Source organism: Perca fluviatilis, chromosome 12 (assembly GCF_010015445.1).
Source record: "Perca fluviatilis chromosome 12, GENO_Pfluv_1.0, whole genome shotgun sequence".
Lineage (NCBI taxonomy): Eukaryota > Metazoa > Chordata > Actinopteri > Perciformes > Percidae > Perca > Perca fluviatilis.
This window is the reverse complement of record NC_053123.1, coordinates 8,249,934-8,267,152: the sequence shown is the minus strand read 5'-3', so window position 1 is coordinate 8,267,152 and position 17,219 is coordinate 8,249,934. Positions and strand designations below refer to the sequence as shown.

Genomic DNA, 17,219 nt, shown 5'->3' with positions numbered 1-17,219 from the left:
TCTACCCATCTAATGACATATCAATACCAGATTAAACGTCTCTATAAGTGGTGCTTAATATTTCAATAGAGGGTGGAGGAGGAAACTGGATCTCTGATACAAAACATATTGATCAGCTGCTCATCTGTTTTGACAGATGGGAGTCCCGAGCATCATGCCGGGGGAAGCAGTGCTGCTCTTCCAAGGAAGGACAGAAAGGGAGGAAGATGTATTGAAATCAATAGAGTAGTTTGCTGAAAGTCATCAGCTGGAGCTTCCCAGAAATATCATATGTTGATGATACATTAGATGCATGGGTTAGGGGGACAGACCGTAGATAGACAGACAGACAGACAGACAGACAGATAATAGGCAGGTTTGTTTGTAAATCGTTTTTAGCCAAATTAAAGTGTAAACAGGGTGTTGCGCTAAGAATTATTGTTTAATTCTTACCTTTTCTCAAAATACACGTGTCTTCCGATAGTTACAAATAATCAGGCCTTCACATTGAGGTGGCATGAGATTGTTAAAATCAGTGGTATCCATTATTGGTTATTGTGATACCCAAGTGGTAAACCGCAAAATAGTGTTTGAGGTTAGATGCATAAATACGCTATAAATATACCGGTTATATACCTATGAAGTTTGATACCAATACCAGCGGACAAACAAGTCCAAACAATCAGTGGGGATTGGGGGAGTATAGTTGGAAGGAGTGATTGAGGGAAACGAGAACAACATGGAAGTTATCTCCAATGGCATCAGAGGAGATGGGTTTGGTCTTGGTCAGTAGGTTCAAGGCAACATCCACACTACTACGTTACCACTTTTAATAGGCATTTTTAAACAAAAAACATCTTTGTCCACACAAGCATTTAGGCTCAATATCAGAAATGATCTCTGCCAATATTAACACATCTGACAACGCATTTCACATGACCTTCCGCATACTTAAAAGGTAGGATGGAAGGGAGACAACCGTCCTAACAGCTAATATGCCCCAGAAAAAAGGGTAATCACTTATTTTTACACCATCCATAAGTAACACAATGACAGAAAGTATGACCATTTTGGTCATGGGTTTCATTCACTTTCTGTAATAAAAACAAATCTAAAAGCAAAAATCCTATTAAGATGCGGGACCCTGGCACAAAATCTCATCAAAAAGTTTTGGGAACCCCTCGACTAGTTCACTCACCGTACTCAGTGCTGAATAGGAGTGTTAAAATGTAAAGCGAACTAAATAAAGAACATGGAAGGGTGAGCATCCTGCAGGGTTTAAATGTTCAGTGTGGCATGGGAATGTGTGTGTGTGTGTGTGTGTGTGTGTGTGTGTGTGTGTGTGTGTGTGTGTGTGTGTGTGTGTGTGTGTGTGTGTGTGCGTGTGTGTGAAAGGGTGAGGGGCAAAGGGGGTCAGCATGACAAGTCTGCATCTGTCATGATGGCCTAACAGACTTCCTGCCACAGCATTCAAAGTGGCCCTCTGTGTTCTCCATTATCACAGAGCCTCTCAGAGTTGGACAATGAGCCCCTGTTGTAATATACTGTACGCCTGGCCCTTGCTTCTTAACCTACATTTATAATCTACACGCATGCATTACAAACAAAATGGGCCACCACAGGCAAAAACGTCATGTGTGACAGCTCCGGTCGTCAGAGCGGAGCACAACTGTGGTGACCCCTGTCACTCACTTCCTCTTGAACACAGTTCATCTCTGTCTGCCCATCTAATCTGATCTGCAGTATGTCTGCTCACTGTTGACACAACAGTTTCTCAACAGCAAGTGTGTATGTGTGTGCACATGTCAGTATTCCCTCTCTGCCCCTCCTCACAACTGACTCAAAGAGACAAAGAACTCTGCTTTCAACTCCATTTCTCCTGAAATGTTCTCTCATATATGCACCGTGATGTGTTGGGCTATAGTGCCTGTTGCACTTTGTGTCAGTATGAACTGTGAAACTGTAAATTGTGAATATTTCTCAGCACCACTCACCCCCCCCCCAAAAAATAAATCCCTGAATTACTTTTGAGTGTCGCTGAAAGTTGAAACCTGCTGTATGAGGTCATATGCCAGGATTTAAATCCTTCCTGCCTCCAGCTCACAGCAGGTGGCCAGGAGCGCAAAGTACACAGAGCTGGGCCTCCAGCTGTGAAAGCAGGCAGTGATACTGCCAAAGCAGCTGCGGACGCTAAGTGAACAATCACAGCCTGGCCATACTTGACTTGGACAGAAGGATGGAGAAATAACAGCCTGATGCATCACAAATGCAGGAACTGGTGCTTTGTATGTGCTTCCTAGGACACTTCAGAGTAGTAAAGGGCTGTTTTGTTAAACAGTATGATCTATGACGTCTGTGAAGGAGTGTGCCTGAATGAGTTAGTAAATGTCTAAAACAGGAGAATAGCCAACTGGCTTTTAAAAAGCAATCTTTTTTTACCAAAACTTCTACACCTGATAATGACGCAAAAGGCTGAATAGAAGTAGAAAAGTCATTTTCAGGCTCAAATCCTCGAATATTTCCACATTGATTTACTGTAAGACCTTGAAAGCAGGAAAACATTTCAAGTTAGAAGATAATTTAGGATCATGTTTTGGCTGAAACCAGTAAGTTCCTGGAGTCTGCTTCTTGCCTGACTGGTGCTGGAAAAGAAATAGTCAGCTTAGCTCAGGTTAGTGAGCTTTAGAGGTGCTGGGAGGATGATTTTGTTACCTTTGGACAGAGCCAGGCTACATGTTTTCTCCTGCTTCCAATCTTTATGCTAAGCTAAGATAACAGGCTGCTGCCTCCAGCTACATGTTTACCACACATACATGGGAGTGGTCGAAACCTTTCATCTAACGCAAATAAGCATATTTCCCATAATGTTGATCTATTCCTTTAACACAATTTTTACTGGTTTTAAGGTTCTTAAATATATAATTTAGATTTCCACTCTCCACTCACCCAGCCTCGTTAACATTAGAATGGTTCAAAAGACCTCATTAAATAACTTTTGATATATTTTTTGATACTAGGGGGCTTCTTTTAATCCTCTACTGGCTGACTCCTGGTTCATGCGCCTGACTTTGAAACCCAATAAGCCATTTCACTTGCAGGGAAAAGGAAGATTAGGGCTCCCCCCTAGACATGCAGTGGGTGGCTGGATTTAAGAGGTGGAAAAATATGGATGTCAGAAAGTAACAATACCCCAGAATAAAAACCTTGGCACCATTCTGTACCTGTTTTGCGGAGGGGGAAGTCGTCTCTCGAGTCGTATGTGCCCAGCATTGGGTGGGTGTACGCTGACAAAGCTGTTTGGGGAGGAGAGCTCTGGTCCAAAGAGCTGTGCTGGGTTTTTCTACAAAAAAAGAAAAATAGATATTAAATACCTCAGTATTTATGTATGCTTGCCAGGCTTGCTGTATACCTACTGTACCTTACCTGACCTTCCGTAGACACAATCACACACACACACACACACACACACACACACACACACACACACACACACACACACACACACACACACACACACACACACACACACACACACACACACACACAAAAGGTGTAGTGACAAAGACAGCATCCATCTCCGTCCCCAAGGCCAACACTTTAAAAGATGCAGCAGCAGCGACAACAATGTGGAGAAAGAGACAGAAGGGACTGAGACGGAACGCTTGTCTTTTTCCCCATAAGACAGCAAAGAGGCTGAGGCCTAGTTTCCTACTGAAAGGCAGGTGAGGTAAGAGATGGAGGATGAGAGAAGGGATGAGGTTTAAAAAGGGAAACATCTATAGAAGAACTGAGGAGAAAGCAAACAGGTGGGACACTAAATGAAATGGGAGAAATGGTGATGTGCGTGACAGCGATAGCACATTTTCCTCACTGATGGCACCCTCTTTGGATTGTTCTATCATCTCCTGCCTTGGCAGAAATGCTTGACTGCTTAAAGCCTTTTCAAATATTTAAAGCGCAGGAGAGGTGCCATTGTCTTTTCTCTCAGCCCACTTCAAACACACACGCACACGAACACACCTCAAAGAGAGCCAGCTGTCAATCACTGACTACAAACATCGACAGAAAAAAAGCCTCGTTCCTTCCAACGTTTCTCTGTAAGGCAAGGCAACTGGCGGGGACTCTCAGAGACACTACAGTTGATGTGTGTAACTTCGTACACACGCAGGGACACACACACACAAGAGAGTTTGCCTTGTTTGCAAAGCCACAGTGATGAGGGACTTTTATGTTGCACATGATTGTGGCTTTTATGTTTGATATTTTTTTCAGTTTTGCTGTTTCTTTTAGGTTAGATAAGAACAGGCAACAACTACAAGGCTTATACAAATACACCAAAACAATACAGGCTGATATTTAATAGCTCGGAAAATCAAGGCTTTATGTGTGATGAATGTTTGTTTTTTTTAAACCAGAAAATGCACAATCATAAAGTAGCATTTAAAGATGTCTAACAGGTCATTATAGAGCAGAAAAAACAGGATCTTGCCTTGTTTTCCAATGGAGCTTTTCTGCAAGATTTTATAAGTATAAGTAACTAACTTCATGATTTTTTGTTCAGAGTTTCTAAAGAAAGACATGCATTTTTTTTTATTTGACAATGATGCAAGCTATAGAAATGATGCACATTTCTAACTGCAGGCGGTTAGGTTACACGATGAGTGACAATGAGCTGCACATTGAGCACAAAAAAGCTCTGCTCTCATTCCGCATGTGTATTTATCACATATCAAATTAAATGTATTTTACAAATGATATGTAAATTGTAGTTCTCTCCTGACATAAACTTGAATTTGGACTTATTACCGCATACATTCTTCTCACACAACCATTCACATCCCAATCCATGAGTTGGTTCTGCAGTGGTGGGCTGTGACACTCACCCATACCAAAAGCGCGGGTCGCTGGGCAGACAGTGGTTTAGGTTTCGCTGAGCCAGGGCTTTCTTCTTGTTCAGGACAAACTCCTGAAGTCGCATCTTAACCTCTGTACTGGCGACTGCACCTGACAGAGACAAGAGAGATACAGAGAGACACAGGGAGCTCAGTGTCCAAAGGTTTGTGCACTTTTTACTTATCGCCTATTATGAAGAAAAAAAGAACACTTTCAGTATTGCAATTCTGGAGACTAACATTACGATTTTAACAACATCCATTCATACTTGGACGGATAATGGGTTTGTAACTACATGCAGAGCGGCATCAGAGTTTTCCCTAAAATTCAACAGAGACGACATCAGTGCTCTGTAACTCGCCTTAAAGACACACATCATGAGTAACATTCAGCTCCCGGGTCTCTCCTCAATTACCACTCTCATTTCACAGCTACAAACCAATTGTCCAGGGAGGGAAGACGTGGATGGGTGAGAGGGGAAAGAGAGACCGAGAGAAAAGGTAAGAATGCATTGAGGAGAGCAATAAAGGGGGCTGTTATGAGAATACTGGAAAAAAACAGTGGAGGTGTTTTTCTAAGAATGTGACAGTGGGAGTGATAACGAGAAAGTGGTAAATACAGTATGTGAACGTGACAACAGATAATATACAGTATGCTCTCTAAATCACGGTGCAGCTGGAAGTGCTGACATCGCAATATGTGCACTTTGCCACTGAAGGAAATTGGCTTTTATGAGACTGCCTTCTATGCAATTTATTGCAGTACTTAACAAAGCTTCCTCTGTTTACAACCCAATGCTCTTTCCACAGACGTCAAACTGTAGGCTCACTTTGCCTAGCAGAGAACGACTGAGGAAAAGGACTTTACTGGCAGAAAATCGTGGGTTCCAAATGTGGGTCCACCATATTGAAATGCATTTGTGCTGGAAATACAAACCACATCGCAGCATTTTACAGCCATACAGTAGTAACAAAAACCATAATTAAGAGTGAGTCATTTTCTTCTCATTAGCAGCCATTTCCAAATCAGGCCTTTTACAACATTTAAACTAGGCGTGGTTCATGTAAATGTGTACACCAGCATGATGAAAGGAAGCACCACATTTTTAGAGCCCTTCAAATCCTGTAAGTAGATACAAATACAAATTAACATATTCAGTAAGGCAAGTTTATGTAAATAGAACTTTTCAACAACAAGGCAACCCAAAGTGCTTTACATAGCGACTCAAAGACTTTAATGTCTTTTATGGTCAATTACAGGAACAAGAAAAGCAACTGGCTTGACACAGGTCAAAGAACAGCCACACACATTACCTGTGTGTTAAATGCTTTTTTGAATTGTGTCACAGCTCATTTGAGTATTAATATCAGGTCAGCTTTCTTCGTTAGTCCAGGTGAGAGCACTTTGCAGCAGGATCAGCAGGACTCCTGACAGTAAAGGTACCATCTCAAATCCAAATGATAAATATCAAAGAACGACTTGGTTTCATAGGTTTGGCTATTAGTTCTATCGCTCATGATAGCTTTTACACACCAAATGAATTGCTAAGATTTGGTAATGTGACAACACTGTTAAAAAGGAGTCATTAGGGGAAAAAAATAAGCAGAGGATCACAACAGAAATCCCCAGGATATTTAAACTTATATGGAAGAGAAAATAAAAAAGGAATCCACCTGTCCATTGTAAGCATCCATCGCAGATTTTTTTGATCTACTGTACGTCCTAATCCATCTATGACTTTCTCTATTTGCTATTAGTTCTAGCACGTTTTTGATTTTATCGCTGAATAAAGCGGTTTAGATAAACTTGCTAAACTGTTGGCTTGTTTACAACCAGTCTGACCGTCTGACAGCTTGTGTTTCTGACTTTGTTGTAGAAATGTCATCGTGTTCCCGGGTCTCAGCAAGTAGTTTGGTGAGTACCATGTTATCATAAAAGATGCAATGATGCCCAAGGCAACAAAGTGGAAATGAACAAGATTATCCTTTAAAAAGAAACAAAAACAATTATGAATGATGTCAGGGTACAGTGAATTGCCTGGTTTAACTTTACTGCTGTCATTTTGTTCCTCAAACAAACTGGCACTAGGAAAAGAGAACAAATTATAAAAACAAAGGCATGTGCAACTTGAATGTCTTGCTCCTCTTCTTGTGATATTCCCTGTGGTAAATATGCAAAGTCAGGCTGTTCTGACTGCTGGGACAACAAGGACAGGTAGGGGATGGAGGGGCCAACACACAGTGTTTCAGCAGTTACAACAGATGTGGGCAGCATTCAGAAGATGGAAAGTCAATGTATGATAGGTCAAACATGACAACGTTATTTGGTGCTTGTTCATAACATAATAAAAACCCCAGGAATACCAGTCCACTAAAACTTATAATCAATCTCCTGTTGGTGGTGACTATTTGTTTTATTCTGTCAAATTACTCTAGGTATACTAATGCTCTTCAGACAAGCTTCATTTTCATCACATCATAGTACAATTTTTAATATGCCTTGTACATGTACTGTATAATGAAGGCATCGCGCTCGTGAGGCAGCTGCTACTTACTCTCCTGTCCCCTCTCCTTGTTTTTGAGCTGTAGCAGTTTGTGTTCCCGCTGCTGCTTCTCTATCTCCTGCTCATGACGCTGCTGCTCCATCTTCCTCTGGTGCTCCAACAGCTCCTGCTGGTGCTTGAGCGCCAGTAAGTCCTGTTGGTGCTGGTGGAGAGAGAGACAAGACTGTACAGTAGAAGGAAGAAAGTACAAGGAGACAAAGAAGATGGGTAAAGGACACTACACAGGATACACGCAAAAATGTGTCGCCACTGAGAAGACATTGTTTTGACCAAGGTGTAGCCACGGCCTACTGCAATGAATCAATGTTTTGAAAGCTAGCTATTCTATTACACGACACCAAAAAGACGTGTCCGATATGCTAAATGCTTACCAGGAGACTAAGCAGACTGGAGAATAGGGCTGGGCGATATGGAGAAAATGAAATATCACAATATTTTTGACCAAATACATTGATATTGCGACGATATTGTGCTATTGATTGTGCGTTCACAAAATATTTACACATTTAGATTTTAGATAAGTAATCATCAGTATTGTGGCTATAATAACTAAGTGGGTAAAGGTAAATAATAGAACAGTTAAAGCAGTCTGGTAAGTTCAGAAAATGACACCACTTTACTGTAATGCAGCCTTTAAAACCAGGAAAATAATATTAATAATAATATCGTAATATTGTCATATTACGATATCCAAAAATTAAGACGATATCTAGCCTCATATTTTGATATCAATATATTGCCCAGCCCTACTGGAGAATACACATCGGAGTTATTTTCATACCCGACTGATCGTCCTCATTGGCTGACTTTGTGCTCGTGGCAACACCAGGGAGGCTTTTTAGCAAAGTGGGTCGCATGCAAAATTCACAAAGGTTTATTGGGGCCAAGGTTCCTATGGGGATGACTAAGCAGCGACAATACTGCCACCAGATCAGATTGCACTCACATCCCTTAAGTGTACACATGCACATGCTTCCTCCTGTCCTTCACAAGGCGCATTTCTAACGAGTACAGTCCTACAGTCGCTGTATCCGAGGAAGGGCTCCCTCCTCGTCCACTCACCTTGACATGTTCCTGCAGCTGGACTTCATGTTGTCGCGACAGCTGCTCGTGCTGCCTCTGGAACTCGGCGATCAGGAGCTGTCTCTGGAGCTGCTGCTTGTGTTTGAGAGTCACCAGCTCCTGCTGCAGCTGCTGCTCTGGGGGGTCTGTAGGAGATTGTCAAGACATTAGAGCGTCTGGAGGCAGGGGCGTGTTTGTACTAACTAGCCAGGATGCGACTTTTAACCACAAGACGGACCAGACCTTCATATCGGCTGTTGGTAACCCTCCAAAGTTATTAGGCTGCATTTTGGTAAGGGAAAAACTGGCATGGCCATTTTCAAAGGGGTCCCTCTGTCACCTCAAGATATCTGAATGAAATGTCACTCAGTACTCACTGACTGTAGAGTCTGCAGAGCTGCACTTTATTGTGTGTTCATGTTAAATAAAAAAGTGCATTAATGTAACTAAATGTAAAAAATGTAAACTTTGATTCTTTTAAGAGCGCACAAGGTTAGAGGGAACCTTGTACAATTGTAGAATCTATTTCATATCCAAGCTAAATTGGTATTGTAACTGAAATGTTCCCTAACCTAATTGACATCAAATTGAAAATAAAATAAAAACAGGAATAAAATCGATTCGAACCTGGAAAATCATTGCCGATACCCAGCCCTACCAGAGACCATGCCCACTTACTAATGACTGTCCCGCGGCCTGGCTCGGAGGATGCGGGGAAAGCTGTGGAGACGGGCGGTGTAGGGTGGGGTTGGGGAGCCAGGCCGAAGGAGGGCTGCTGGTGGTGGTGGTGGTGATGGTGGTGGTGGTGGGGGTGGTCCACTACGCGTAGGTCCATGGGAAGGATGGCTGTGGTGGCGGGGGGCACCTGCATGGGCAGTGCTGCCGTGCTCACATCCACTGGAGGAGGAGAGAGAGAAGATGGAAGAGTGGAGGAAACAAGCACATAAGGATGGAGTTTGATTAGAACACGCAGCAATAAAGGACTTGCAATACAAATATCTAGAGTCTAATCAAAGCAAATCACAGGCTAAAAATGAACCATAAAAAGAACACACACACACACACACGTTATCCAATCTTTTTATATAAAAAATTTATAAAAAATAAATAAATACATACAAAGAGTCCCAGAAAGATATGTGCAGCATGTCTGCTTTCCACAATTTGTCTGTGCCGTGACGATTTAGACCCCAACAGCAGATTTGTCTCTGAGGGTTGCGGAGTTCAACTTGGCAGGGACATTTTTTTTAAATTTTTACTACAGCGCTGATATGGAGACTCAACACAGCTTCACAGTCTTCTAGGGGAGTTATTAAAGACAATTCATGTCATTTTCATCTTGGAATATCAGTTTATAGTACAATTACATAATTAATTCAAGGTCCAAAATGTTTAATATCCTTTGGTGGCAGCCAAAACACCATGTCCTCTCTGATCCAAATACGACGAATGAACAGTTACATCAGCTGTCTGAACACTGTTGCGCTCTGCGTTACACTTCATATTGGTTGTTGGCAAACAAGGGAGTTAAGCCTGTTTTAGGGTTGTACTCATTGGGTAAGAGCATTAGCAAAACACTAAATACACAAACTGTGTCTGTGATTAAGAGAGCCTGAGATCATCCGAGCAACAGTCTGTGCTGCGGTGGGAGCAAAGTGTATAGAAAGCCTCTATTAAATGCTCTCTACACCAGTGTTTCCCCTAAAAAAAATGTCGGTCATGTGACCTGTAAGGTTTTATTTTTCCGGTCAGATGGGGAAAATTCCGATCAAATCTTTTCCATGTTTATTGCGCTGAAAAATAATTGACAGGCAGGCTATATAAAGATTAATATTATCAAGGCATGTAGATTCATACTATTTTTATTGAGGCTACTCGCTACAGGTAGAGAGGCCAAAACAATTAAATCAATGCACGTAAAATTTAATTTAAATTTAAAGTGCCGATCTGAATTAAAAGAGGCCCGTTTTCCATTTGCTAGGCCGAGGAAATAATACAAACTACTGCTTTTGCAAACAATCTGGCTCATAAAATTATAAAGTGCCAACTTGAATCAAAATAATTTACGTTTGCAAGGCAGATATAATAAAACAATACAAATTACAGTAAAAATTGGCTCATAACATTTAAAAAAAATAAAGTTAGCAAGCCAGATATAATGAAACAATAAAAAGGACAGCATATGGGAGTAAAACTGGCTTCTAACAATAATGCTGCCTGCTGCAACATGAACTACTGTCGCCTATAGGCTAATACGTTTTTTTTCTTCTTCTTTTCGGCTGGAACGACGGGTACGGCATCAGCCGTCTCTTCGGAGTGAGTCATCTTCATTGTGACCTACGTTAGACCGGCTGCTGCTTGGTTTTATAAAGTAATTCCCAATATTTCCCTGTTCCGCCATGGCTTGGGCTTTGACTTTCCCGGCTTGCTTGCCGCTGTTTGTAGTTTGTAAACCTAAAGTAGTCTACTGCATTCAATCAGATGTAGTTTTTTTTAACTTTTTTTAAATGAATAAAACATGATTGTTCATTGTTTTAATAGAAGGAAAGATATGAAAATCACGGTAGCCTATTTTAACACAATTCAAATTGTGCGGCAAGAATTATTTCCACTGGTCATTGGGGACCGGAGACATTTCGAATTTTCGGTCCTCATTATTTTTTTCCGGTCAATGATTTTTGGTAATTAGTGGACAATGGAAACTCAGCTCTACCTCTACCTACATCCATGCAAACATCATTCTCAGAGAAACCAAGAAACCCTGCACACAGATGACAAGATAGCACACACACACACACACACACGGGTAGAATGATGAAACATGGCAGCACAGAGCAAAAACAATCCCCCTGCAACATGAGTTTTGCAGCAGGGATTTGCTGACACGCATACAGACTTACAGTGTGTATTTGTGTATGTGTGTGTTTCCACTTTTAATGTGTATATGTGAGCAGTAACACTACATTTTGCTTACAGTAGGTGCAATGCTGACAGCGTACTGTTTGTGCTCTGTGTATGTTTGTGTGTGTGTGTGTGTGTGCGTGTGTGTGTGTGTGTGTGTATCTTCTACAGAGAAAGCAAAGTTGTGTGTGATGTCGAAGAAGATAGATTCCAAGTGCCATCACACATCTGAGAGGATATAGACAACAATATGGCCAAAAGCCACACACTCTGTATCAGTCACAATCTACATAGACACCACACTAACACACAGGGTTAGACATAACATCCTTAAACAAAAAGGTCACAGGTACGTGCCCTACAAATGCCACGTCAAAAAGTTCAAATATCACTGGGCAAGACACTGAAGCCCCCATTGCAGAAAGAAAAATCAAAGTGGACGACACAAAAATATAAACGGTTTTGTGTTGCATCCCTTATGTTGCATTAAATCTGCAACTGTTATTCTGCTTTATTTGATTAATCCGGTGACGTAGTGCAGCCTACAGGCCTGTGGTGCTGTTGAAACATGTATACTAAGAGCAAACACAGCAAAAGCAATATCCTTGGATCAACATGGTTGACATGCAAAAACCAGAGTATTAGTGCAATCAGATTATTTTTTCAAAACAAGCAAACAACACAGCCGCTTACACACAAACAGTAGTATAACCCAACAACACGACATAAGGGAAACAAGAAAAAAAATAAATAAAATAAGCCAACTTTAAAGCCTTGATATGTAACTGGAATATGTCATGCAGGCCTAATTTTTCAATTAGAGATAGTATGCAGCATGAGCTTTATATGTGTAGGCTATATAAAGATAAACCAGTAAACCAGATCTCTAGTTTTAGTTGCTGTGTGTGTTACACAAGAACAAGGAAACTAAATAAGAATGATTGTAAGATGGACAAGTTGGCAAGGCTTTAAGCTTCTTCTGCATGACAAAATCTTCAAACACATGCAACCAAATGAATAGTCAATTTGTGCTTGATATCTGAACTCAAGATCAAAACCTCTTGTGTATCATTTAGTCTTTTTTCTGATTGATTTCTGCTCCGTAGAGAACCACCTTGCTGCACCATGCCAAGCCTTCGTTTATCAATACCCTAAAACCAGTGGAGAGCATCTCTGACCTATCATGGATGCCCTGGCATCCCCAGTGACCAATGAGGTGGCGAGCGGAGTTGCAGTTACTTGCTGAGATAGCCAATGACATCTTTGGTACCGGGCAGCTTTTGAATGCGGGAGGAAACTCAACACCACCCAACGGGACAGCAGGGAGAGAAGAAAGGGTGTGGCTGGGCCAGACATGCTGGTGCTTCACTGGGGTGTGTGTGTGTGTGTGTGTGTGTGTGTGTGTGTGTGTGTGTGTGTGTGTGTGTGTGTGTGTGTAATTGTGCCACTATACTTGTGAGGAGTGGTTTGAAAGCTGGACATTAGAAGTCGCTACGTTTAGTTTAAAATTATGAAAAAGTAAGGATTAAGCCAGTCTACAGGAGTCCACAAGAATCTAGTTTATGTGTTGATTACTCAACCATACATCGTTCTTGACCGCCCCCAAGGGTTTATATCAGGCATGTAATAATGAGGGAGCGGTGTGTCCATGTGCGTGTTAAAATAATTGCTGGACCTCTGACCTACCAACGTGTATGTTTGTGTCACGTCCACACAAACAAACGTATAGAAAGAGAGGCAGACTGTGTGTCACTCTCGCTCTGAAAAGTCAGCGCCAATTATCCGTGTTGCCCATCATCGAAACAAAGCCTTTCTCTGTGAACCAGCATGAACGATCAGCCCACCACCTTTCCCATTGTCTGTGCACACATACATGTACACACACATGCCTGCCAACTGTTTACACACATATTTAAAAAGCATCAAACATCAGGGCCAAACAAACAAAACCTTGTGTTGGGTCAGTGCTCTTCAAACCAAGTGTCACTCTGCACCATTGGGACCTATTCAGAGGAGCCCCTCTGCGAGCAATTCTAGCACCACTGTGCCAAACATGCATGACCTCAATTAACGCCTTTTCTGCTGTATATTTTCCCATGCAGACTTGCGTTGGCAAGCTTCGGAAGGGAAGACCTGCCATCCCAATTTCTTCTAAATAGGGCTCTGGGTGGCCCCTGGAGTTAGCCACCACACTCTCTCTCAACCCCACGCTATTTATTTACTTGGTTCCCCAAGTGCCTTACTCAGTAAGCATGCCACAGGCCTCAAAGGGCTGTTTGTTTTCACAGGCATGTGGGGCTCCTACAGCCCTGCCACCCCCAAAACAACATAGTCCAAGCAGTCCCTTTAGGAAAATGAATGCACATAAAGCAACCCATAACATAACTTCCTGAACTTCACTATAAGCCAGCTAATAAAATCATGTCAAAATAATAACTATTTACTGAGCGATGATGTGCAAAATCATGATTCATAACGGCGGATTTCCACCAACTGCGGAACGGCTGCGGATCGGCTCCCGCTGCGTGTCGGCTCCGTGCGCCGCCGTCCTTCAATACCCGCCAGCTCCGGATTTGTTGCCCAACGGCTGCGGCCATGACTGACAGCTGAAGTCACTAGGACCCACGGGATCGCGAATTCACGTATGATCGCGCGATATAACAGGATGTAGTTTCTATAAACGGAACCGCAAAACCAACAACAGTTTGTTTCCATTCCGACTTCAGGCCTGTCCCCGCCCATTATGACGTTTTCAAGGTGTGGTGCAGGGAAATATGATCCGCCGTGAGCGCAGTGTATTTTATTTTGAAAATTAACCGGATGTTTTATTTTGCTTCTGTCCCGCACTATCTGCCCTGTGCCGAATTGCTGCGGAGCTCTACGGCGTCCAGCAAAAATAGAAGCTCTGCGTATCAGCTCCGGAGGGCTGAGGATGGCTGGAGCTGGGACGCAGTCGGAACGCAGCTGTCCTGCAGTCAGTGGAAATACACACACTGACTTTAATGGAAACCTAATGACTCCGCCGCCGTTCCGGAGCGGATCCGCAGCCGTTCCGCAGTTGGTGGAAATTGGGGGTAAGCTCAACAGGTCGGAGTGAGTGCCTCTGCCAACGAAATCAGAATTGGAAAAGAATGATTCAATGATGCAGAATGTGCAAAAAATATAGTATGCGCAATGGGCAGCTGTGTAGTCCAGGGTGTGTGTGTGTGTGTGGGGGGGGGGGGGCATAAGTGTCAATAAGGATGCCAGCAGAATTAAGCCACCAATAAAGCCACCAAAAACTACTCGGCGCACTTGATAGGAGGTGGCCTTAGTGCATGAAAATGCGGCCCTGACCTCAAGCCAAAACTGGTTATCAAAACAGTGCGACTTGATCTGAATAAACAACCCAAGCTAAACCACTATACCCACCTACAGTAGATGCAAGCAGTTTGGACTAGAGTTGAATTTAGACAGGCAAAAAGTACAATAAAGCACACTTGCACTTGACTGAAATGGAACTGCCTCTAGACGAAAATGTATGTTTTTGTGTACTTTTGTATTGTGTCATACTGGGTTTCTATGTACAGGGTTATGTTTATTCTGTTAATATGGCTGGTCACTTACAGACCAGTGATCAATGGCCGACTGCTGAAAATAATAATGATAATGATAATAATAATAATAATAACAATAAAGACAGCCACTTATCCTCAAGCTTAGGGGCTACAAGCGCAGGTGGCACAGAGGGAAAGAGAGATGGAGAGGAAGAGGAAGGCGTTGTAATCACTCCTCAGACCAGCTACTCAGAGGCTAACCACACTGGCTGCTGGCACATTACCATTGTACTGATGGAGTGCTTTAGCCGTCTGCAGGTTTGTGATGTTAGCTACACACAGAAGTACTTAGCAGCTTAGACCTTTTGATAACCTTGATGGTATTTATGTGTCAACACTACAGCCCACACCTGAACCACACCAACTTGTTTTCTAGTCTATATATTTCGATATAAGTCATTGCAGTGCCCAGAGTAAATGGTTTTACTTCTACAGTTTCATTGTTTTGGTTAATTCATGTCATTTATGTGACAAAGGTGGGAAGCCTTTGGATCAAAGGTTTTAGACTCTGATTTGGTGTGGTTTTAGTGTGGGTTTACAGTGTTGTCAAAAGGTTTGATATAGCACACAGGAGACACGTCTGTGTCACATCTGACTAGTCTCGCATTGCCAGACCTATCTCCACAGCGCTGTGGAGTAAGGTCTGGCTACACCACATATACATTCTGGGATAGGAGAAAAAAACGCTCTGGGTTGTTTGTAGGGCTGCCCGATATTAGGAAAATATCTAATTGCGATTATTTTTGACTGATATTGTGATTGCGATTCGATTCACGATATTGGAGGGAATGATCATTTTTGTATCATTATTCTCATTTTCATTGACAATTATTAAAATTAAAATGATTTTAGTGTGATTTGTGCGAGGATCTGTACCAAACAGTCTGTAGTCTGTAGGAAAGGATTTGTTGGCCGCGACGTCTCTGCAGCACCACGATACTTCATTCAGAATGGTTTGACACATATTTTGCCATTAACAAATATTGCGCCCCCCCTGCGATATGGATATTGCACTAGTCCATATTGCGATTTCGATACAATTGCGATTAATTGTGCAGCCCTAGTTGTTTGCATTTCTTTAAACCAATCACAATCGTCTTGGGCGGCGCTAAGCTCTGGACGAGATGGTGGCTCTGCGAAATGATCTCGGGAAGGAACTTGTTTTGGTGGAGCATTTGCACCCTGCAAAAGAAAACGCCACATACAGTGTTAAAGGAAGTTAACTGTTCACCCAATACAGCAACGTGAGCTATTTAAATTAGCTGGATACATGGTTAAATGCAATTTGCTCTTACCAGTGTATCGCCGTGTGCACTTTGTCCACAGCAATCCCCACCAATCGGTATCAAAACATCCCAGGTAGATAGTAAATACCGAAAAAATATTCTTTGTAAATCTTTACAACCGTTCCCCGAAAGAACCAAGCAGGCCTGCCTTGTTGCACGATCCAAATTTTCTTAAAAACATATCATTTTCAGCGTGTAGCTTGCTAGCTAAATGGTTGTTGTTGTTTCTCATAGCAAAGGGATTTTGAGAACGGCGACAAAAAGAGGTCGGAAGTGGAGGGCCAACATGTCAGGCTTTATCCTGGAAATGCACTTCCGTTGACCCAGACTACGTCTTATCTTGGTGAAGCTGGTGAAGATACTACAGCAAGCTGTGCTCAGCTGAATGTGATGTTCTGTAATGTTTACAGTTAACAAAGCTTTGTGAATGGCAGCAAACAAACAGGGCGACATACAGCACTCAGCAGGATGCAGGCACCTGTGAAGTAATTAGCCCAGCTTACAAGGATGGAACTCTGTGAATGTGGCATGAGGTAAATGGTGCTGAGCCAACGGAAGGAGAGGCGTCTGCACACGCTAACTCTCCCTGACAGCACGGGGCATGATGATGCAAACATTCCTGCTGCAGGCATGGCCGAACCGCCCACACTACACGCTGACATTTTAAGTGAATTGATAACGTGTAGATAAAAAAATAAATAAAAAGGGTAAATGTCTTCATTTCTTTACATCATCGTCACATGATGATCAGAACATTTTTCTATGACTGATTACTGGGTGATTTTTAAAAGTATGCAGTAGCTTCTAAATGTGCTGTAAATGTGTAGCAGCGAAAGGAGCATTAAAGCCATGATGGATCATTAAAGATGACGGGCGGAAGTAAGATAAACTCTGTTGATTTCCAGACGGGAAATTGTGTTTACTTTGGGAAATCCCATG

General features: G+C 42.3%; 1 protein-coding gene across 8 annotated transcripts in view; it reads right to left on the bottom strand.

Annotated features, from left to right (window-relative positions):
- Window positions 1-17,219, bottom strand: part of hdac4 (histone deacetylase 4) — a 145,199-nt gene that overhangs the window by 48,746 nt on the left and 79,234 nt on the right. For 5 of the 8 annotated variants that reach the window (XM_039817948.1, XM_039817951.1, XM_039817955.1 and 2 more), the window contains 5 exons: window positions 9,125-9,394; window positions 8,498-8,643; window positions 7,427-7,598; window positions 4,863-4,983; window positions 3,201-3,319 (listed from right to left, as the gene is read on the bottom strand). In XM_039817948.1, the coding sequence (XP_039673882.1) occupies window positions 3,201-3,319; window positions 4,863-4,983; window positions 7,427-7,598; window positions 8,498-8,643; window positions 9,125-9,394 (828 nt within the window). The remainder of the gene's footprint in view (window positions 1-3,200; window positions 3,320-4,862; window positions 4,984-7,426; window positions 7,599-8,497; window positions 8,644-9,124; window positions 9,395-17,219) is intronic. The other 3 variants (XM_039817949.1, XM_039817950.1, XM_039817952.1) reach the window with 3 other exon arrangements.